The 25,274-nt window shown below is 37.4% G+C and overlaps 1 protein-coding gene across 1 annotated transcript; it reads right to left on the bottom strand.

Moving 5' to 3' along the window:
- Positions 1–2,176: 2,176 nt before the first annotated feature.
- LOC145958998 (NADP-dependent malic enzyme 4, chloroplastic-like) lies at positions 2,177–2,840 on the bottom strand. Its single transcript, XM_083076848.1, has 3 exons — positions 2,638–2,840; positions 2,433–2,538; positions 2,177–2,326 (listed from the first exon to the last, which is right to left on the bottom strand). Exons 1-3 carry the CDS (start codon positions 2,673–2,675, stop codon positions 2,192–2,194), a joined length of 279 nt encoding a protein of 92 aa, XP_082932974.1. The 5' UTR covers positions 2,676–2,840; the 3' UTR covers positions 2,177–2,191.
- Positions 2,841–25,274: the final 22,434 nt, after the last annotated feature.

Raw genomic sequence — 25,274 nt, 5'->3', positions numbered from 1 at the left:
GATCTTTGAGGGTCTTCGAGTTTTATTTCCGACCCGGACAATTTTAGGGGTCTAAAATGATGAAGTTATCATTATAAGAAAAATAATAATAATTTAAATATTTGTCTCCTTTATTTTGTTTGTTTTATTTGTTTGGCTTTCATATTTGTTTGTCTGTTTACATTTAGCACTTGTTTGAAATAAAAATTGTACACAAACCTTTGCACACAACAGTTTCCCCTACACCCGGGGGCATGAGGGTATTAAACATAGGGAGTGGTTGACGTACGACCGGCCCAAGTTTGGCCTTGGAGCCTGCGAGCCTTGTCGGAAATCACACTCAAGGTGATAACCGATTACTCTAGCCCGAAATACTGCGATAGACCTTAGAGTTTGCCAGGTGATGGCGACAGAGATACTGGGTCCCCATAATGGGGGCACCTTGGGGGCCTTAAGACTAGTGAGATTAGAACTGTCCTATACAATGCACTTTTCTTATAGGGACCACAGACCATGGATTTATACCACTCGTGGATGTTTGATTGTTTGAGCATATGATTGTTGCATAGTTGTTTGTATAAAAAGTTTTCCTGCCTTTTGTCATAATCCCTTTCTTTTTTATAAAAATATACACAAAAATATAGTGAGGCGCTTATATGCTATACATATATTAGAACTGGTAGGAGTACTCGACAAAAATCAGTGTAACCTTTGTCATATCGTAAAATATTACGAAAAGGGGCACCGATGATGACAGACCTTCTAAGGATCGATGTAACCTTTGTCATATCGTAAGATATTACGAAAAAGGGACACCTACCTTCATAAGGGCAAGCGTCATCCTTTCAGTAATCTCCTTCAATAGATCTATAAATAAGCATAATAGAAGTCCATTGTTATCCCTCGAAGGTGGCTTCTCAACACTCCGTACTCACGAGGACCCAAAAAAGACAAGCTATGGAGGCACTAATGGAAAGGAACCGCGAGCTGAATGAAGAGCTTAGGCAGCTCAAGGAGCAAATGGCTCGAATGTGCGAAACCATTAACAAGCTCCAACATGATGACTACAGCGCTAGTCACGTAGGAGACGCGTCCAAGGATCACCTAAATGCTTTGGAAGAGAGGTTAAGAGCGGTGGAAGGTCATAGCTTTGACATTCAGGAGGCCGCTAAAATGTGCTTGGTACAGGATATCCAATTCCCGCCCAAGTTCAAAAGTCCTGACTTCCGAAAGTATACGGGATCTAGTTGCCCCAAAATGCATCTGACGATGTACTGCCAAAAGATGGCCGCCCATGTGGACAACGAGAAGCTCCTAATACACTGCCTTCAAGAGAGCTTATCGAATGTGGCCCTCAATTGGTACATGCAACTGGAGGGAGGAAGGATCCAGACATGGAAGCAGCTTGCTGACGCTTTCTTGCAACGATACAAGTACAATATTGATCTCGTCCCCGACAGGTCTGATTTGCAAGGGTTAAGCAAGAAGGGGGACGAACCTTTCAAAGCTTATGCACAGAGGTGGAGGGAGCTGACCGCACAAGCACTACTACAATATGCACATTCTACATCGGTTCTTTAAAGACATCTACATCGGTTCTAAAACCGATGTAGAATAGAACGATGTAGAAAATGTATAGTTTTTTACATCGGTTTTGAAAAACCGATGTAGATTTAAGCATAAATCTACATCGGTTCTCTTGAGAACCGATGTAGATTGATTTTTTAAAAAACAAAAATCATGCTTATTTGCAGGGCAAACAGCTCCTGAAACTCTACTCTCAATTTATCAGCATACTTAGGACCTAAGTCAAATGGACTAATATAGACAGGTGGTGAAGTAATAGTTTGATAATCCTACATGAAAAAAAATAATTAATGGTAAATGGAAGCAAATATATAATTATTGAAAAATGGTAATGGATCAGCAATAAGAAACATGCACTTATCAAAACAAACTCAATTAAACCATAATTCAAAACAAAATATTTGTCAGATATTCATGTGAAATTCTGCACATCACAACAGTCCATTTAAACATACTCACAATTTAAAACTATGTCTAACCAAAAACAAATCATGATGTCGCAGTCATAATATTTAGTGCCAGATGTACCATCTCATGCGTACAGTGAGAAACTTTGAAACAATTTGCACTGAAAAGGATAACATTACAAGAGATGTAAGAAATGAAAGTTACATCTTTTAACAAATTAACAGATCATTGCAAGTTTACAACACAGGCAGAACTTATAGATTAACCGTGGGCCAAATATACTTACAGCTAAAGGGCGGACTCCTCCAAGTGCTGTATATAACGAAAGTTTTCCCACTGGTATTCCCATACCCTGAGAATTCAACAAAGATTAACAAAGGAGAGATTACAGCATCAGATCTTGTGATTCAATATAACTATCAAAAATATTAAATGTCAACACGTATAATAGAAATTACCTGACATCCAAGATCGCCAAGACCCGAGATTCGTTCTCCGTCAGTTACGACTATGACTTGAATGTTCTGCTCAGGCCAATTCCTTAATACTTCACGGATCTTCCCCCTTTTTATAAAGAGACAAAGGAACAAGAAGATCAATACAAACAGTGACTGCCTACAAAGCATTTCAGGAGGATAAAAGAGAAATCCAAGTCAAACTCACTTCTCTTTCAAACTTATATAGAGACCCTGAGGACGCATAAAGATGCTGCCATATTTCTGGCAAGCTTCACCCACAGTTGGAGTATATACAACTTGGAGTAACTCTTCAACGTGATCAATAAGAAGCTTGTAAAATAGACGTTCGTTTCTCTCCTGTAACACACCAAAAAGCAAAAAATAAAAAATTTATATGTATTATTATGAGAGTGTAGCTGCCACTGGAATAAAAATTTTAGACAGATAGACATATTCAGAACTCATAATATTTATAATAATAAATCATATCAGTGATTCAATCTGTCAAAAAAAACAAGGCTACATCAGTATAATCTGTTCATAATCAAAAGACAATAAATGAACAAATAACTACAAGATACACAAAGATGCATAAATCATGCAAATTAACCAGCACTCCAAGGATATAAAGCTGAAACAGAACCAAAATCTTTGCCGACATAAACTAACAAAACCGCACCTATTTAAGATCTCGCTATATACACACAAAAATAAATCTGTATGTTTCATCCATAACAAAACACCAAAATTTGTTCAATCAATTCTTAGGTACCCCCATTTGAAGGAGTGACACCGACACAGAGAAGCACCCAATTTGAATCTAAAATAAGACAAAGTGAAGGCTAAAAAAAATATGGAAATGGTAAAATTAGAAGATCAAGAGTCTCACCTAGCCACAGAGACACTCCAAGGAGTGACAAAGTGGTCCTCTGTTGCCCTATCCTCGCCGTAGACATCCTGAGGGCCACCGGCGGAGATGGCGTTGTCGTCGACGTCAGCCACCAGGGAATCCTTTTTCAATTCTTTCAACGGCGTCTCCATCACAACGCTGCCGTTTCTGTCCCCGGACCTGCTGCTGCTGCTTGGGGTCATACACACCACCCTGAAAGGGCCTGAACGCTTTTTCTGCGCATCGGAGAAGCTGCTACACCCACCTAACCCTGAGTTGCTCTGCACAACAAAAGAAGATAATTTATCACCACCCAGATAAACAAATCACCAAATCTCAGGATAATCAGAGGAAAAATCAAAATTTCTCCATGGTGTCGGGGTGAAGCGCGACGACGGAGTTGTCGTCGTTTACAGCCTTGTCCACGACGAGTCGGTTGGGCGCCTTCTTCTGCTCCAAGATCGCGGTGCTGAAATCCCTCTTTGTTCCTTTGCTGAAAGATTGAGAATGGAATGAGTGAGAAAAGAGAAAGAAAAAAGAAAAAAAAGAATGGAATGAAGATCTGAGAAGGAAGAAAAAGGTTACGCATCAGAGGATTGTGGTTGGTTAGCCATGGAATTGAAGAGAGTTGAAAGAGAATGGGAAAAAGGGATCAATATAATCCTTGAAACCGAGTGTGGTCGCCGCTCTTGTGGTTGCCGTCGCCGGGGCTCGCGGGGTCCTCTACCATGCTCTTCGGAACCCTAATTTGAGAAAGGGGAAAAGGGAAAATATGAGGCCTCCCTCGCGAGATTTGGGGTCGAGGGTTTGAAAAGAGAAGTGTTCGCGCATCACATCTACATCGGTTTTTTTTAAACCGATTTAAAATATTTTATATTTACATCGTTTTTATGTAAAACCGATGTAAATATACTTATACTTTTCATTTAATTACAAAACTGCCACCGCAATTTTATTTTACATCGGTTTTAATGAAACCGATGTAGATATGGTGATGTAAAATAGTATATTTCTAGTAGTGAAGTAGAGCCCTCGCTTTCTGATAAGGAGATGGTGACCTTGTTCATCAACTCTTTAACTGGCCCCTATTATGATGAGATGATAGGGAATACCTCGACCCTTTTCGGTGACATTGTTGAGCTTAGGAGAGCTTGAATCTTAAAGGAGTTTTGATGATCACAACAAGTATACAACAATAACTTGGAGCACAAAAACAAAGGCAAAGAAGAGTCAAGAAAATGCTATGAAATGGAGCTATGTAATAGAGCTTAGGAAATAAATTGTTTTGAATATGTTTGTATATTTTGTGTGCTTAGTATGCTTTGTGCATAATCAAATCTTATCTAAACCAAGTAGAGAGTATATGATCATGAGTTAAAAACATTGGAAAGTTATTTTGAGTCTTAAAATGAAGTTTTAAGAACTAACTCAAAATAATCGATTATTGTTAAATATAATCGATCATTTCAGCAAATAGGCTAAGTGGAATGCCTTGCTGTAATAATCGATTATTTGCCAAAATAATCGATTATCCCAGGAACAAATCTCTGGAATAATTGATTATCCAGCTAAATAATCGATTATATTGTTCTTGGTTGGTTTCCAGAAAACCTGAAGAACAAAATAATCGATTATTCTTTAAAATAATCAATTATCTATGTCTGAAACTTTTATAAATAGTTTGAACTTTGAGAAACTTCAGACAAGAGTTAGAACTGATAATCAATTTGTGAAAAACGTTTTTGTGAGTCTTTGTGACATCTTGGAGAGTTTTCTTTGTGAAATCCAAGAGTGAAAACGTTTGTGAAAAGCTTTGGTAGAAGATCATCATCATCATAATCTTGAAAGGGGAAGATAAAGATTTGTTCAAGAATTCCAGGTGAATTCGTTCCTTTTATTCTTTGTGAATCTTTGTGGAAAATCTTGAGAAGGGTTTCTCAAGTGGTAAGGTTTCTTGTAGTGGGTTCTACAAGGGGTGCTTTCTTGGGGTCAAGAAAGTGGTTATCTTTTAGTGTTGAAGTATATGCATGTGTGTGTGCTTGTAAACCTTCTTGCTTAAAGATAGTGGAACAAATCTTAATCAGGTGTTGATTAAGGACTGGATGTAGGTCACATGTGGAGTGGCTGAACCAGTATAAAAGACTTGTGCAATCTTCTTCTACCTTATCTTTTACATTGTGTAATTTCTTGGTTGAACTTTAAAGAAGATAAAACTTGATTAACAAGTGTATGTGAATCTTGATGGTTTAAATTTGTAATTGAACATTATTTTTGAACCTCATTATGTTGTAATCAAGTGAGCATATTGCATTCATATTTTCATAACAAGTCTTTAGAAGAGCTTCATTTGGAAATTCTGTCATAGAAAAGTTTTGATTGAAATTAAGATCCAAAATACTCTGATAAATTTTTAAAGGGTCATTGAATCCAATTCACCCCCCCTCTTGGATTGTGCCATTCTTTTCTAACAATAGTCACCATAGGCGAAAGGGTGGAGCAGGGTTTGAAGAACGGTAAAATAGGAAAGGCTCCAAGGAGTTATGACTACAAGAAGTCCTATGGAAAGAAGAAGGAGGAAGGGATCAATGCAGTCACCATAGCCACTACCCCTCCAAAGAGTCGAGGCGCGACACAGATCGAGTCATGGAAAGAGAAGACGGTGGATAAAATTCCCACCACTTATGAGGCACTGTTACCTCAACTCTTAGAGGCTTCCATGCTAGTACGACTCCTGCCATCGAAGCAATTCAGTCCCCCTTTCCCTTCATGGTACAACCCCGAGGAGTGTTGCGATTATCACTCTGGCTCCTCAGGACATTCTGTGGAGCGATGTAAGGCCTTAAAGCTTCGAGTCCAAGGCCTAATTGACGTCGGGTGGTTAAAGTTTGACACGGACACGCCTAGTATCGACAAGCAGCCGCTTCCCAAGCATGAAGATTAAAGCCCGTGAAACGGTGCTGTTGGAAGACCGCCTGAATAGGGATATCCATTAGGGATTCATGTTTTCTGTCATCATGAGTTTTATTATTTCACTATTTTTAACCCACAACTCTGCCCAAGGTTGTGGGTTTCTACAATAAAGGGCTGTAATGAATTTTTTTATTTTATAATAAAATACGTCATTTAGAAGTTGTGTCTATCCTATTTTCTCTCTTTATTTTCTTCTTTTCATCATCCATGCTTTAAAATTATAAACCTAAATACAGAACCTAGTGAACATGGCTGAAGGAAATGAAGTTGAGCAAAATCTAAACTTGTGTGATGTATCGCTCGAGCATGAGGAGAGTCTATCCCCCGAAATGCAAAGGTTGATGGACCAAGAGAATCGTATAATCCAACCCTATCAAGAGGAAGTTGAGCAGATTAATCTAGGGCAAGAAGATGATAGAAAGGAAATATCAATCGGCACAAGGATGGCAAAGGAGGTGAGGAATTAATTGATCGACCTCTTGAAGGAATATGTCGATGTCTTTGCTTGGTCTTATCACGACATGCCAGGGTTAGACCGCGAAATTGTTGAACACAAATTGCCCATAAAAAACGGGGTTCCTCCAGTAAAGCAGAAACTTCAAAGGATCAAACTTGAGTGGTCCCTCAAAATAAAGGAAGAAGTCCAAAAACAACTAGATGCTGGGTTTTTGGTTGTATCTCGGTATCCTGAATGGCTTGCGAACATAGTGCCCGTACTAAAGAAAAATGGGAAAATGCGAGTTTGTGTGGACTATCGAGATCTAAATCGAGACAGTCCTAAAGACAACTTCCCACTACCACACATTGACGTGCTCATAGACAACACATCTACGAACACTATTTTCTCATTTATGGACGGATATTCGGGATATAACCAGATCAAGATGGCCATCGAAGATCAAGAGAAGACTTCTTTCATCACTCCTTGGGGCACCTTCTGTTACCGGGTGATGCCTTTCGGTTTGAGAAACGCAGGGGCAACCTATCAGAGAGGAATGTTAACCCTATTCCATGACATGATCCACAAGGAGGTAGTGGTGTATGTAGATGACATGATTGCTAAGTCGAAAGATGAAAATGATCTTCTTATCCACCTAAGAAAATTGTTCAAACGGCTTCGTAAGTACAAATTAAAGCTAAATCCTACCAAATGTACTTTTGGAGTCCGATCAGGAAAACTCCTTGGGTTCATCGTTAATGAAAAGGGGATAGAAGTGGATCCAGACAAAGCCAGAGCCATAATAGAAATGTCTCCCCCTAGGACAGAAAAGGAGGTCAGGGGATTTCTTGGTAAGGTGAATTATATAGCTCGTTTCATATCTCAGTTGACTGACACATGCGCTCCCATCCTTAAGCTGCTCCGAAAGAATCAAGCCGTGGAATGGAATGAAGAATGCCAAATTGTTGTCGATAAGATTAAGCAATGTCTCATCAATCCACCAATATTGATGCCTCCTATTGAAGGAGAACCTCTCATCCTATACCTCACGGTCTTGGAAGATTCCATGGGATGTATGCTAGGACAGTGAAACAAGACTGGTAATCAAGAAAGAGTTATCTATTACTTGAGCAAGAAGTTTACCGATTACGAAGCTCGGTATTCTCCTTTAGAGAAAACATGTTGCGCCTTGGTGTGGGCCACCCGGCGGCTAAGACAGTACATGCTGAGACATACCACCCAGTTAATATCCAAAATGGATCCTATCAAGTACCTACTTGAAAAGTCTATTCTGGTTGGGAGAATTGCCAGATGGCAAGTTTTGCTATCAGAATATGATATTGTATATGTCTCGCAAAAGGAAATCAAAGGTAGTGTCCTGGCCGATCATTTAGCAAACGGACCAATCAAGGATGAATACATGGTCAAGGAGGAATTTCCCGATGAAGAAATATTGACCTTGAAGGATGAGCCAAAAAAGCAAAGTCAAAATGAATCCTAGTCGATGTTCTTCGACGGGGCCTCCAATATAATGGGGCATGGAATATGAGCCATACTGATATCGTCCCAAGGAAAACATATCCCGGTGACGGCAAGGTTGGACTTTGAATGCACCAACAACATGGATGAATACGAAGCTTGTATACTGGGTCTACAGGCTGCGCTTGATAACGAAATTGCCAAACTAGAAGTCTATGGCGATTCAGCTCTGGTGATATACCAGCTACGAGATGAATGGGAAACGAAAGACTACAAATTAATCCCCTATCGAGCATACGTTCAGTATTTGATGTCTCAATTTGAATCCATTAACTTTGAGCATACCCCAAGAGAGGGGAATCAGTTAGTAAATGCGCTGGCCACACTATCATCCATGTTTGCTATAAAAGAGGGATATGAAATATCGGTCATCAGAATCAAACAACATGAGACACAAGCTCATTGTTGCACACTGGAGGAAAAGGAAGATGGCCATCCTTGGTATTTTGTCATCCATCAATACATCAAAGAAGGGAAATATCCAGTCGAGGCATCTGACAATGACAAGAAAACAATCAGACGAAGGGCTATCGGATTCGTACTACATGAGAACATCCTGTACAAGAAGAGTTTTGATTCCATCCTGTTAAGATGTATTGGTCAGAAGGAGTCTCAATTGTTAATGAAGGAAGTCCACGAAGGAACCTTCGGTACCCATATAGCTGGACAGGTCATGGCTAGAAAGATCATGAGGGCAGGATACTTTTGGTCCACTATGGAGAAGGATTGCATCTCGTATGCTCGGAAGTGCCATAAATGCCAAATATACTCTGATAATATCCAAGTCCCACCAAGTGAGCTCAATGTAATGGCCTCGCCCTGGCCTTTCTCGATGTGGGGCATGGACGTCATTGGACCCATTGAACCCAAGGCCTCAAATGGACATAGATTCATTCTTGTGGCTATTGATTACTTCACCAAATGGGTCGAAGTCACGTCATACGCACATGTAACCCGTAAAGTGGTAGTCAATTTTGTCAGAAAAAACATAATATGTCGTTATGGAATACCTGACAAAATTATAACAGACAATGAGTCTAACCTCAACAACAAGATGATGATTGAATTATGCGACTCTTTCAAGATTCAACATCATAACTCCTCCCCTTATAGGCCAAAAATAAATGGGGCAGTCGAGGCAGCCAACAAGAATATCAAGAAGATCATTCAAAAAATGGTCGTTACATATAAAGATTGGCATGAGATGCTACCTTACGCATTGCATGGGTATAGAACATCCGTTTGCACATCGACGGGCGCCACCCCTTTTTCCTTAGTATACGGGATGGAGGCAGTTTTTCCTGTTGAAGTGGAAATTCCTTCTTTGAGATTACTCAAGGAGGCAAAGCTCCTAGAAATTGAATGGGTTCGAACCAGATTTGACCAATTAAATCTCATAGAATAGAAAAGGTTAGACGCAATTTGTCACGGGAAAACATATCAAAGGAGAATCAAGAAAGCCTTCCACAAGAGAGTCCAACCACGACCATTTGAAGAGGGGGATCTAGTACTCAGGAAACTTCCACCAGGACAGAAGGATAAGATAGGGAAATGGGCACCAAACTGAAGGCCCATACGTGGTCAAGCGAGCCTTTTCTGGAGGAGCATTGATCCTCACTAACATGGATGGTGAAGAACTCGCTTACCCAGTAAACTCTGATGCTGTTAAGAAGTTCTATGCTTAAGCGCAAAAAAAAAGGCGTTAAAGCAAGACGAACGGACGACCTAGAAGCCCTATCACCTTCTATAGAAGTCAAGAAATTACTTGAAGCGGTACTGATCAAACGACTAGGAGGATACCAAGCTTCGTTTCTTAAAGTCATGATTGCTCAAGCCTAGATACCGGTCAACCTTAGTCAATTTTTTTAAACCTCCTCTTGTAACCCTACTTGAAATTTTCTGATTTGCAATAAAATATCATTCTTCTCAGTTCTTTCAACCTTTATCTTTAAATGACGTGTTTTGGTATTAAAGAGAAAAATCAAAACAACCCAGTAAAAAAAAAGGGTAAAGGGAAGCCACCTGATACCAATAGATTTCTAAAAAAGCTTAAATGCATATGTATGGCATACAAAAAAGCGTGCACTTGAAATAAATAACTTTTCACATCAAAAGGGAATTATCCAAAAGGATAGTAGGCTGCAAACATTTTCAATCCATGCATGCATCATGAATAAAATCTCTAAAGAAAGCAATCAAAAAGGGAGTTACGTGTGAAGGGGCAAAACTCTTCCCTCACAATAGAGATCAGACAAGGTCAAGTAAATCCTTTACAATGACCAGCCATAGACAAAAAAAAAGGCAAGCTTCGTGCATGTTGAAAAAGCCGGAGCATTTAAAAAAATAGCAGAAAAAGGCAAGTTTCAAATATGAAAAAGCTGAAGCTAAACAAAGAAATGAAAAAAAAAACCTACAACAAGAAGGCGCCTGGAGAGGCATCACAATACTCAAGCGGCAGGGGCAACATTGGAATCCCTGCCAGTCATCCACTTCTCTGCCCACCAACATTGGGGAACATCAAACATCTCTTGCCCATCCACCTGGGGGCAGTCTTTCATCCCACAACACCAACAAGAAAACATCAAGTACAAGAACAAAGAGGGTTACCTGACCTTAGAGGAGGCTGGCTGAAGCCTTAAAATATCAATCTAGCTTGGAGAGGCTGAGCTACGAAACTTCTTCAACAACAAAGTGGGTTACCTGACCTTAGAGGAGGCCGGCTGAAGCCTTAAAATATCACTCCAGCTTGGAGAGGCTAAGCTACAAAACTACTTCAATGACAAAGTGGGTTACCTGACCTTAGAGGAGGCCGGCTGAAGCCTTAAAATATCAGTCCAGCTTGGAGAGGCTAAGCTACGAAAATACTTCAACAACAAAGTGGGTTACCTGACCTTAGAGGAGGCTGGCTGAAGCCTTAAAATATCAGTCCAGCTTGTAGAGGCTGAGCTACAAAACTACTTCAACAACAAAGTGGGTTACCTGACCTTAGAGGAGGCTGGCTGAAACCTTAAAATATCAGTCCAGCTTGCAGAGGCTGAGCTACGAAACTACTTCAATGACAAAGTGGGTTACCTGACCTTAGAGGAGGCTGGTTGAAGCCTTAAAATATCAGTCCAGCTTGGAGAGGCTGAGCTACAAAACTACTTCAATGACAAAGTGGGTTACCTGACCTTAGAGGAGGCCGGCTGAAGCCTTAAAATATCAGTCCAGCTTGGAGAGGCTGAGCTACGAAACTACTTCAACAACAAAGTGGGTTACCTGACCTTAGAGGAGGCCGGCTGAAGCCTTAAAATATCAATCTAGCTTGGAGAGGCTGAGCTACGAAACTATCTCAACGACAAAGTGGGTTACCTGACCTTAGTGAAAGGGTTGCTAGATCCCCAAAACTAGTACAAAGTGGGTTACCTAACCTTAGTGAAAGGGTTGCTAGATCCCCAAAACTAGTACAAGATTGAAGAGAGTTATTTAACCTCAAAGTGAAAGCAGCTACAAATAAAGGAACACATTATCACAAGAGAAACAACGCAGAAACACCAAAGAGACGAAGAGAAGACCCGGACGAAATGTCTACATCTTTTCTTGCCTTTGGAAAAGCAACACATTACTAGAGGGGCAGCTGTAGACACCCAATTTCGTCCGGGGGCATACAAACAAGGAAATGGACCTCTGTTATGAAGGGAAGGAGCTCCCGAAGCATGTAAACAACAAGACAGGACTTTAGAAGGCTCAAAAGTCCAAATAAGCTAATTTTAGAAGATTGAAACGGGCTGTTCCCAAAATCGGAACAGGCCGTTCCCAATTTGGAACGGGCCGTTTCGAGTTCCTAAAAGGGCCAAAAACCCTAATTTGGAACGGGCTGTTCCTAAATTGGAACGGGTCGTTCCTAACTCTTCAAAAGAGGGCTAAAACTTTAACTAGAACGGGTCGTTCCCAAACTGGAACGGCCCGTTCCAAGTTATAAAAAGAGCCTAAAGATCCTTGTTTGGAACGCCCGTTCTAGTTTACCAAAGGATGTGCTAATTTTATCTCCGGAACGGGCCGTTCCAATTTCAGCACGGGTCGTTCCAGTTACAAAATTAACACAGAACGGTCAGATCCAGAACGGGTCGTTCCAATTTTGGAACTGGCCATTCTGGACCTTTTCTGAAGTCTATAAATAGACAGCTTGGGCTCATTTCTCGGGACTCCAAAATTTTGTCCAGACTCCTTAAGACTCGAAATTTCTCTCTTTTTCTCTCTCTTTCTCTCTTTTTCTCTCTTTTGTATTTCTTGAGATTTTGTGAGGCATTGTAGTGTGAAAGGTTGCCACAAAGCACCTCAAATCTTCCTGTTTTGAAGATTCTATAGAGCTTGTTTAAGAGGTATTTCAGTTAATCTCTTTCTCTTTTTTTATTTCTTATATCTAATAAATATTGTTATAATAAAAATAATCATGTAGATATTTTAGGGCTAATTGTATAATTTAAATTTCTAGCATGTAAATAATTATTAATAAAAGGGGATTTAATATTTCCATTATTATCATTTATAATGCTAATTTCACCATAGGGTACCAATTAAGGGCGTTGTAGGGGTGCTTAATACCTTCCCTACACGTAACCGACCCCGAACCCAATTCTGGTTATCAAGGCCATTATTGGATTTTTTTTCAAAATCTTTTCTTTTTTCCAATGTTTTGAGTAAAACATTGGTGGCGACTCCATGAACTCATTTTTCAAAACCATTAATTAAGGATTAGTCTGGTGTCCGGGCATTCCTTAATTGATGAGACTTTTAAAAGGATGTCTAAACCATTAGTCGCGAGATCGGAAAAATTCAGGTTGCGACAGGTGGGAACTACTATGGGTTAGTTATTGTAGATGACTACTCAAGATTCACATGGGTTATGTTTCTTGCAAATAAAAATGATGCTTTTAATGCCTTTAGAAAATTTGCCAAGCTTGTTCAAAATGAAAAGAATTCAAACATTACCTCTATAAGAAATGACCATGGAGATGAATTCCAAAACTTTTTGTTCCAAAAATTCTGTGAGGAGCATGGTATAAACCATAATTTCTCAGCACCTAGGACACCTCAACAAAATGGGGTTGTTGAGAGGAAAAATAGGTCTCTTGAGGAACTAGCTAGGACTATGTTGAATGAGAAAAAATTGCCAAAATATTTTTGGGCTGATGCTATTAACACAGCTTGTCATGTGTTAAACAAAGTACTGATCCGGCCCATACTAAAGAAAACACCCTATGAAATTTACAATGAAAGAAAGCCTAACATTTCATACTTTAGAGTGTTTGGGTGTAAGTGCTTTGTGCTGAACAATGGGAAAGAGCAACTTGGAAAATTTGATGCAAAGGCTGATGAGGCAATCTTTTTAGAATATTCTACAAATAGCAAAGCCTATAGAATCTATAACAAGAGAACTCTAGTTGTTGAAGAATCAGTCCATGTTGTATTTGATGAGACTAACAAACAAGAGACAAGGCAAACTGAAATAGAAGACTTAACTGATTTTCTTGTTCAACCCCTATTGGAAAGTGAACCTAATGAAAAGTCTAAAGAGAGTGAGCCAAATGAAAACACTAAGGATTCAAGTGAATAATTGCCTAAGGAATGGAAAACTTCTAGGGACTTATCAATGGATAATATAATTGGAAATATTGGTAAGGGAGTGTCAACTAGAAGTGCCATTAAGAATATTTGTAATACTATGGCTTTTGTGTCACAAGTTGAACCCAAGAGTATTGATGAAGCACTAAAAGATGAACATTGGTTAATGGCCATGCAAGAAGAACTAAATCAGTTTGAAAGAAATGAAGTGTGGGATTTAGTTCCATTACCAACTGATTATCCAATTATAGGAACCAAGTGGGTTTTTAGAAATAAGCTTGATGAATCAGGAATTATTATAAGAAATAAGGCAAGGCTAGTGGCTAAGGGGTATAATCAAGAAGAGGGAATTGACTATGATGAGACTTTTACCCATGTAGCAAGGATAGAAGCCATTAGATTACTTCTTGCTTACTCTTCTATAATGAATTTCGAGCTTTATCAAATGGATGTGAAAAGTGCTTTTCTCAATGGGTTGATACAAGAAGAAGTGTATGTGGAGCAACCACCAGGTTTTGTGGATTTTAAAAATCCTAATCATGTGTATAAACTTAAAAAGGCACTCTATGGCTTGAAGCAAGCTCCAAGATCATGGTATGACAGGTTGAGCAAATTCTTGATTGAGAATGACTATGTAAGAGGGAAAATAGATAATAAATTGTTTGTGAAAAAGTTTAAAAATGATACAATGTATGTTCAAATCTGTGTGGATGATATTGTATTTGGATCTACTAATGTCTCTCTATGCAAAGAATTTGCTAAGACCATGCAAGGAGAATTTGAAATGTCAATGATGGGGGAGCTTACATTCTTCTTGGGGTTGCAAATCAAACAAATGAGTGATGGAATCTTCATAAGTCAAAGCAAGTATTGCAATGAACTATTGAAAAAGTTTGGTATGGAAGGGTGTAAGGAGGCTGCCACACCAATATCAAACACATGCAATCTTGACTTGGATGAAAAAGGCATAGCTGTTGATAACTCAAAGTATAGAGGTATCATTGGATCACTCTTATATTTGACAGCTAGTAGGCCTGATATAATGTTTGTTGTGTGCTTGTGTGCAAGATTTCAGGCAAATCCAAAAGAATCTCACATGAAATGTGTAAAGAGAATTCTTAAATATCTGAAAGGTACAACTAATGTAGGTTTATGGTATCCAAAGGGAGTCTCACTAAGTCTGATAGGCTACTCAGATTCAGACTATGCTGGGTGTAGACTTGATAGAAAAAGCACAAGTGGTACTTGTCACCTACTAGGTAGTGCACTTGTCTCATGGCATAGCAAAAAGCAAGCTTGTGTTGCTTTAAGTACAGCTGAGGCTGAATATATAGCTGCCGGTAGTTGTTGTGCTCAAATTCTTTGGATGGAACAACAACTAAGAGACTATGGAATTGAGTTGAATAAAATACCTCTGAGATGTGATAATACAAGTGCAATAAATCTGACCAAAAATCCAATTTTGCACTCTAGGAGAAAACACATAGAGATAAGACACCACTTTTTAAGAGATCATGTTCAAAGGAATGACTGTGTTGTAGAGTTTTTAGAGACTAGTAAGCAATTAGCTGACATATTTACAAAACCTCTACCAAGGAAAAGATTTAATCAATTGAGAATGGAACTAGGAATAGTCAATGAATCTTGTTTGAATTGATTGTGATTTGAGATTGATTGTGTGATTGATTGTTTGATAACTGTGTGAAATATTGATGTTAAAGCATAAAAGAGTGTGTTTAAGAGTTGAATTAGATTTGGAATGGTTTGAAAAGATAAAACTTCTGAGAAGCAAAACTTCTCTAGAATAATCGATTATCTTAAAATTTAATCGATTATTTCAAGTGAGCTCATAATAATAATCGATTATTTGGGTAATAATCGATTATCTGGGAGATGAAGAACTCCAAGAGCCTTTGTAATAATCGATTATTTGGGGGCAATAATCGATTATCTGGGAAGCAGAATATGAAAATCCTCTGGAATAATCGATTATCTTGGAAATAATCGATTATCTAGGCAATGTTGAGAAAAATAACCCTCTAGAATAATCGATTATTCTAAAAATAATCGATTATTTAGTGCAGACAGGGTTTTTAAAGGTTTTTATTGATACAAATAATTGATTATTTGTATGAATAATTGATTATTTGCGTGACGTTTGGTTTTTCTAAAGAATTTTGAACGATTTTTATGCGCGCCAAACCCTTAACTTCCCATTATTCTTCAGTTGAGTAACCTCTCCCCACTCAAAAACGTGCTAGGGCATTAAGAACCCCCAAACCCTCTCATTTCTCCAAATCCTCACATTCTCTCAACTCTCAAACCCTAACCTCTTCATCTTTCTCATTCTCTTCACCTCTACCAAAACTCATCCATGGCTTCTTCCTCCAAAAGACCCAAGAAGCTAGAAGTGAGGGGGAGCAAGCTTCCTCTGCCCTCAGGGCAACTTATATCCAAATGGTTTGTGGATGAGAAAACCCAGGAGTATTACTTCGAATGGAATGCGGGTTGGAGAATTATCCCTCCCAAAACCCTGAAGTTGGAATGGTTCAAAAATGAAGGGTTTAGCTTCCCTACTCTGCTAGAGCACCAAGACCTTGGAAAGTTATTAGAACTGGAAGGACCCTACTACCCTGAGCTGATCAGGCTATTTCTCTGCTTTGCTACCAACAATGAAGGGATAATGCAATCAGTCATGAAGGGCAAGCTGATAAAGCTTGACGGACCAACCTTGAAGGCGGCTGCCGGGCTGAGCAGCAATGGGAGTACCAAACCCTAACCCTTCAACTAGGGTGATTTTGAGGAGCTGATAACTTTCAGAGACTGTCAAAGAAATCCTGAAAACACCAATTACAACAAATTCTTGGCGGGAGGTATGAAGAAAAATTCCCGTTTGATTTCTTTTATTATTGCCTGGATGCTTAAACCGCGTTTCCACAACCATGCTCAAATGTCAAGGGATAAAATTTTGCTGATGCATGTTATTAAAAAGAAAATTAAGATTGATTGGGTGTCGGTGGTGAATGACTGCACGTGGAAGGCCAGAAAGAAAGAGGATGGTCTGATTCCTTATGTCTTATTGTTATCTAAGATTTTTGAGAATGCAGGGGTAGACTTGACAGGGGAGAAGAAGATTATTCTCCATGCCTCTAATAAGATTGAAAAATCTTCCTTGCATCACATGGGGATTTTGAAACAGGAAGATAAGTGGGTATTCAAAGGAGATGTCCCTCCAACCCCTGAACCGGCAACAGATGAGGATGGTGTTCCATCTCATGATGAGGACTAGCCACCACAGGTTGAAGCTGAACCTAACAGAGAGCAAGAGGCGGAGCCTAAACCATTCTCTCCATTCGAGCAAATTATGATAAATAAGCTTGATGTTGTTATGGAGATGTCTAGAAGGCATGAGTCAATTTGTTCGGGTATTCTTGATCGGTTTGATGACCTTGATCATGAGATTAACCGACTTAAGACTCATCTTGGGATGCTTGAGGACTCGGAGTGATTAGTGTTCTGTTTTGTTGTTTTTTGTTAATTAGGAAGTTTAAATTTCTGGTTTTAAATTTCAATTTCGATTGGGTTGTAATAGCTTTAATTTTCGAAAAATTTTATTACTTTATGTTGTTGAACAATTTGATTTCAGCTGGAATTTGAAGTTTGATTTATGATATATTGTGTTTGAATGATTCTGGTTTGGTTGATTGGTGGTATGATGTTCTGTTTTGAACATTGATAGATGGTTCTTTGATGTTTGGTTGGCATATTTGATAATGATTTTGGACTCTGAATTTTGAATTGTATCTTGTGATTTTGGCTTACCAATTCATGTTGTTGTTGCTGATCTGATGCTTATGGCTTGGATATTATGATTCTAGTTCACAAAGTTTTTTTTGGCTGACCAATACCTATGTTATGTTAAATCAGTTTTGTGGTATTGTTCTGAGCATATAAGGAAGTATGCATGAAGCTCATACTTGTCTGTTCTGGACATAACAATGGTTTGTTTTTGATGATGTCCAAAGGAGGAGAAAGGTTTTGTGCTTTGTTTGTTTTGCAGGTTTTGAATGTGAAAGAAAAGGCAAAGCAAAATGGCTTAGCTTAGCTTGGTTTGTCATCATCAAAAAGGGGGAGATTGTTGAGATTGGGGGAGATTGAGATCACCTCTGGAGATTAAAGATTTTGATGATAACAAATGTGTGGAACAAAGATGACCAAGGAAATCAACAACTTAGAAGTCAAAAACAAAGTCAAAGAAAAATGTTATGTAATAGGAGTAGCTTATAGATTGCTTTGATCGAGTTTATTTGGTTTGTGTGTGTTTTGTGCTTTGGCTAATCTGTATCTAATCTGATTAGGAGTGTGTATGATGATGAGTTTAAAAGGTTAAAAAGTTATTTTGAGACTTAAAATAGAGTTTTGAAAACTAACTCAAAATAATCGATTATCATAAAATATAATCGACTATTCCAGCAACAGGCAAAAAGGATGCCTTGCTGCAATAATCGATTATTTGTGAAATAATCGATTATCCCAGAAATGACTCTCTGGAATAATCGATTATCCAGCAAAATAATCGATTAAATTTTTCTTGGTTGATTTCCAGAAATCATGAAGAACAAAATAATCGATTATTCTTTAAAATAATCGATTATCTTGTTCTGAAAAACTTATAAATAGTTTGACCATTTTGAAACTTCATAACAGAGTTAGAATTGAGAATCAAAATTAGAAAAACGTGTTTGTGAAGTCTTTGTGACAATCTTGGGGAGTTTTCTTTGTGAAACCAAGAAGAAAAACGTTTTTGAAAAACTTTGAGAAAAGATCATCATCATCATCACATTCTTGAAAGGAAAGAGATTAAGATTTGCTTCTGAATTCCAGGTGAATTTGTTCCTTAATTCTTTGTGAATATTTGTAAAATCTTGAGTAGGTTTCTCAAGTGGAAAGGAATTCTTGTAGTGGGTTTCTACAAGGGGTGCTTTCTTGAGGTCAAGAAAGTGGTTATCTTGAATGTGTGAGTATATGCATGTGTGGTATGCTTGTAAAACTTCTTCATTAAGATAGTGGAACAAATCTTGATCAGATTATGATTGAGGACTGGATGTAGGTCACATGTGGAGTGGCTGAACCAGGATCAAAGACTTGTGCAATCTTCTCTTACCCTTATCTTTTACCTTGTGTAATATCTTGGTTGTATGTAAAGAAGATCATTCTTGATTAACATGTTTGCATGAGCATTATTAATCTGAACTGAATCAAAGTATTGCATATTGATTGTATGTAACTTTGAATCTCATTAACGATTAATCAAGAAAGTATATAGGATTCATCTTTAAGAAACTTCTTTGAAAATTCATTTTAGAAAAGTTTGAATTGAAATAAAGATCCTAAAAACTCTGAAAATTTTTAAAGTGTCATAGAATCCAATTCACCCCCCTCTTGGATTGAGCCATTCTTTTCTAACACAACTTCGAAAACTTCTCCTCTAGTTCTAGTGATCAACAACTCATCATCACAACACAACCACATAATTTCTAACACAATAGCTCAACTATCAGCTCATTCATACAACATTATATGCAACTTGAAAGCAACAACACATGCAACATTAAGTAATGTGTCATTACACATATACAACTAGGAGATCTCCACAATTAAGGTTGAGCAGTCTAGGTGGCATAAACCCTACTGAATCCAACATTTGACCTATCTTAACCAGGTCAGGTATAGGGCATCATTAGGAACTTCGAAGAGAACTAGGTATAGACAATAATAGGCGAATGCTTAGGTGTGTCACTCAAACTCGAAGGTCCAGTACTACTGTCAGAGTAGAAGGGTTTGGATTTGGGCCTACCACGGCCTTGGCTTGCATCACCGATCCACATATGGAGTTGCAATAGAAAGGAACCTGCTCTTCGACCTCACCCCACATCTCATTTGAACCCAAACAGAAGGAGTTCTAATTTGCCTGACAGTAGCATCCAACAAACTTTCGCAAAAATTGAAATGGGGATTTGCCTCAAGCAAAGAACAAATACAGCGAACTGCCACAGAAACCAAAATGAGATGAAATTTTAAAGTGGAATTCGCACCTTCGTAATGGACCTTCACCGCAAAATGCTTCTTCACCGCACCTTTGTGAGTTTGGGTTCTTCTTGAAATGCGAAACGTCTTTATGCGAGGTAAACCAAAAGAATGCGCTCACAGACAGCTTTATGCGAGGGAAACTAAAAAAATTAGACAAAATAAATAAGTAAATAATAAATTAATTAAAAAAAATGATAAAATCAACAAAATTATTTTTTATAATAAATGATTGAGACTAATTCTTAATTATCAAAAAAATATCCTTTAATAAAAAATATCCCTTAATTATTTTTTTTTATTCATTCAAAAATATATTTTATAATAAATTAAAGATTTCATTAATATTATAAATGCTTAAATTGTACACAAAATAAAAAGAAAAGTTAAATTAAAATAAGATAAACATTATAACAGTTTATATAAAGCATAGATAAACATTAAAATCTCGCTTTATATATAATAATTTGTGATTTTAGATCAAAAATGACTACAATACAACACTTAGGAGGTAACAATTGGGAAGAAATTATTTTGTAATTTTTTTATCCAAATGAGATGTTTCAACAAGTCTGCTCACATCGTTAATTAATATAAACAAATTCGAAGTATTTTCTATTTTAATTAATTTCATTTTAAAATAGGTGATGTAAGATTTTGTGATATACAGAAATATAAGAGCAAACTAATTAATAAACAATACGTTATTGCTTTAAACAATAAATATTTAGTTTATATAATTATTTAATACAAATTAATAACTTTCATTTAGATAATTTAAATGTATACATATCTTTTTGGGTATTCATAGGAAATATTTCAAACAACTAATTGTTGAATTGTACTGTGTATATTATTTGATGTTAGCAATACATTTTTAATTTCAATAACATACACCTTTATTACTTAAGGTGGCCTTCCCCATTAATTGCCTTGAATGCATGATATATATATATATATATATATATATATATATATATATATATATGTTCCGGCCAAGAGTGCGTCTAGGGTTCTTTTCCTAGGTCAAACCTTCCAAGCCAGAGCATTCAAGAGTGTAATCTGTCCGCTTAGCTCTAAGGTTTTAGGTCTTATACTTTCTTGTTCATGGGCCTCATGGGCCCCGTGAGCGCGGAGATTTTCATAACCGTTAATATTTGGAAAATATTTTGTTATTAAAGATGGGACTTTATCCCTGATATCGGATCAGTATCTATGTGGGAGGGTCAGATCGGAATTTGGATGAGTTACCCATATAGAGCAGACAGGTTAGATTCTGACCGAGTGCACCCATGTAGAGCGGTTAGATCAGATTCTGACCGGAAAGATACACTTGCCTTCCAGTCCCGAGCCTGTAAGGCGTAAGGGCTCAGCTAGCCATGGAATTCGGAAAAATACCTATTTAGGGGGTCAAATCGGATTCTAATCGAGACGGAAGCTAGCCTTGAGATCGGAAAAATTCCTAACTGAGGGGTCAGATCAGATTCTAACTGGGAAGGTACACTTGCCTTTCAGCCCTGAGCCTGTAAGGCGTAGGGGCTCAGCTAAACATGGTATGAGATGAAAACTTCCTTAAAGAAAATCACCTTTCCTAGGACTGAAGCGGTGAATACTTCGGATTAGTACGTTGGTAATTCATATTAGTTGAGTGCGCTTCAAAACAAGATCTCCTTCTACGAAATCTCGCGGGATGTCTTTTGATTCGATTGCCTTTGAAAACGGTCTGAAGTCCCTCGGGACTTCCATCATACTATCTTCTTCTGTTGTCCTGAGATTGACCGTGATTGTAGTGTGCCTGTCATCCACTCATCTCTAAATTCCTTTGTTCTCCTGTCTAATGGCTTCCTCCCTCTCCTTGGATCATGCATTCTCCTCTCTCAAGCCATTGATCAATGCCATCATCTCCTCCATGGTAGGGTGTTATGGGTCGTGGTTGGGTGCACCGCCTCTCGTCATAGTAGGGCGTAGGTTTTTTGTATTTCTTGGGGCGTAGGAAAAGGTTCTACCGTAGCCCCACAGTAGGCGCCAAAATGTTCCGGCCAAGGGGGCGTCTAGGGTTCTTTTCCTAGGTCAAACCTCCCAAGCTAGAGCATTCAAGAGTGTAATCTGTCCGCTTAGCTCTAGGGTTTTAGGTCTTATACTTTCTTGTTTTGGGCCTCGTGGGCCCCGTGAGCGCGGAGATTTTCATAACCGTTAATATTTGGAAAATATTTTGTCATTAAAGATGGGATTTTATCCCTAATATCGAATCAGTGTCTATGTGGGAGGGTCAGATCAAAATTTGGACGAGTTACCCATGTAGAGCAGACAGGTCGGATTCTGACCGAGTGCACTCATGTAGTGGGGTCAGATTGGATTCAGATCGGAAAGGTACACTTGCCTTCTAGCCCCGAGCCTGTAAGGCGTAGGGGCTCAGCTAGCCATGGAATTTGGAAAAATACTTATTTAGGGGGTAAGATCGGGTTCTAACCGAGACAGAAGCTAGCCTTGAGATCGAAAAAATTCCTAACTAAGGGGTCAAATCGGATTTTGACCGGGAAGGTAGAATATATATATATATATATAAAGTAGATTTATATATTTTTAATTATTTTTAATATTCAATTTCAATTTTTTTAATATTTTTTTCTTCAATGTTTAGTCGGTATAATTTAATATATATTTTTCTTCTAATTTTAGTTGTTAGTACGAAGTTACATGAACTAACAATGGAAGAAAAGTTATAATATTTTTTCTAAAATTAGAAAAATGCATATTTATAAGGAAAATAAATAAATTAAAATATTTATAGGAACTAAAGTTGAGAAAAGGTGAACTTTCACAGACTAAATTCATATATAAATCAAAATGAACAAAAGTATTTTAAATTATTAAAATTAAGAAAAACAAAACTTACACATTATAAACATATAAATTATATTTAACATTCATGATGATATATATGTCGGTTTAAATATATATATATATATATATATATATATATATATACATCAAGAGTAACTCTTAAAGGAGTTACTTATTAATTAGTGCAATTACGTTATATATTAAATTTCTTATTCAATAAATTAAGTGTAAAAATTTGTATATTTGATCTTTTAATCAATAAATTTTAATTTAATGATTAGATTGTTGAAGTTCAATGAGTTTCGTGAATTATCGAATACAATAATTCTATCAATAGACACGTGTGTGTGTGTGTATATATATATATATTGGACAAGATAAGAGGATACGAAAAATAATCCTAAAGCAATTTGTGAGGGATTTATTAGTAATTTGTGAGGGACTTGTTCTCTAAATTTGCAAGGGTTTTGCAAGGAACACGTTCGTTTATTTGCGAAGGAATGGCGAAAATACTTTTCCCTCCCTAATTTTCGAAGGATTTGTGATGACTATACTTATAGTTAGTTAGCGAGGGATTTGCGACGTGGTAACTCCCTCGCTAAATGAAAAAAATAATTTTTAATTTTTGCTAACAAATTGGAGAGGGATTTGCAAGGGCCTAAGTTTGGTGCCAGATAAGTATTAAATTTAGTGAAGGATTTGCGAGGAGATAAATGTTGGTCGCAAAATGATCATTATTTAGCGAGGGAATTTAGTGAGGGGTATAATTCAAGCTAATTGCTCGCTAATTAGCGAGGGATTAGACAGGAACATTGTTCCTGTCTAATCCCTCGCTAATTAGCGAGAAATTAAACCCCTCACTAAATTCCCTCGCTAATCCGCGAAATTCTTGTAGTGTAATCCCAAAAAAAGAATGTCAATTTTCCCATCATAGATATCTCAAACTTGCCCTACATAGTCTTAGCAAATTCTTGACATGAAGAGGGATTAGTAGCTCTAAATATTATGTCATCCACATAAGTTTGAACAAGCATAATACAATTTTTCCAAACTTTTTCACAAACAAAGTATTATCTACTTTACTTCTTACATGGTAATTATCAAGCAAGAATTTACTCAATCTCTCACACCAAGACCTAGGGGCTTATTTAAGTTCATAGAGTGCCTTTTAAGTTTAAATACATGATTTGGGAATTTATAATCAACAAAACCAGGAGGTTGGTGAACATACATTTATTCTTGAATAAAACCATTTAAGAAAGTACTTTTAACATCCATTTGATAAAGCTTAAAATCCATTATTGATGCATAGGCTAATGACAATCTAATAGCTTCTATTCTTGCTATAGGGGCATAAGTCTTATCATAATTAATACCTTCTTCTTGATTATGGCCTTTAGCAACTAGCCTAGCCTTGTTTCTAATAATGATTCTAGATTCATCAGGCTTAGATATGAAAACCCACTTAGTACCTAGTATAGGATGATTATTGGAAAAGGATGATGAAAACCTACTTTCCAAGGATCCCTTTAGAAAAGTTAAGACCAAGAAAGGTAAAGGATGTTAAAGTTAGTTTGAAGAATTGTAGGGCACTTACCCTTATTTTATAGGGTATCTTACCTTTGGAGGCCTACCTTAACTAAGAGGGCTCTTGTAGTAGTTATACTTTTTATGTAATTTATTTTAGTAGTGATTGTATTAGAATATTTTTTGACCTTGCATTTTGGGTCACGTAGTGTAGATAATTTTGTTCTTGTATTGCTTTTACTTAAGGGTGTAATAGTAGTTTAGGAGAAGTGTAAATAACTAAAGTCATGATAGGCTTATTGGACTTGGATGACCCAAATCTTTTTATGGCCCATAATTTTGGACATCCACTTGCTCATGCAAGTGGTTTGAACATCCTAACCAAGCCAATCTAGCCATCCAAGTTGTTAAATAAGTCACATGATTTTTGATAGTGACATCTCAACAACTTGTTAAAAGTAATAATTAGTTTAGTAGTTGTAATGATTAGGCTAAGTAGTTGGAGTTAACTTAAGCTAACCTAGGTTATTCTTAAACTAGGATTAGCTTAGATTGCTCCATAAGCTTCTAGATAATTAACTAGACTTCTATAAATTTAACTAGAGTTAGTTAGCTTAACTACAAGATAGCTAACCATGGTTACACTTAACAACAGTTAGTCTAGCTTGTTCAATAAGCCAATTAAACTCTATATATTACAGTTTTGACCCATTTTGCACTAGTTTCAAGCATTATTGGAATTGAATGAAATTTTCTCGCTAATTCCATCTTTCAAAGCTTGTTCCTCTTTTTGAAATTCTTCATTTTCTCTTATCCTCTCTTAAGTGTGGTTAGAAATTGAAGAGACTTATCACTCTTCAAGAGTGTGATGTCATCTAAGAGAGATCATACATTTTCTTGTGTGTTAGAAATGACTTCTAACATTATTGGAAGCCATTAGAAG

Source organism: Cajanus cajan, chromosome 6 (genome assembly GCF_000230855.2).
Source record: "Cajanus cajan strain Asha chromosome 6, NIPB_CcT2T_4, whole genome shotgun sequence".
Lineage (NCBI taxonomy): Eukaryota > Viridiplantae > Streptophyta > Magnoliopsida > Fabales > Fabaceae > Cajanus > Cajanus cajan.
This window is presented reverse-complemented; position numbering and strand designations above follow the sequence as displayed.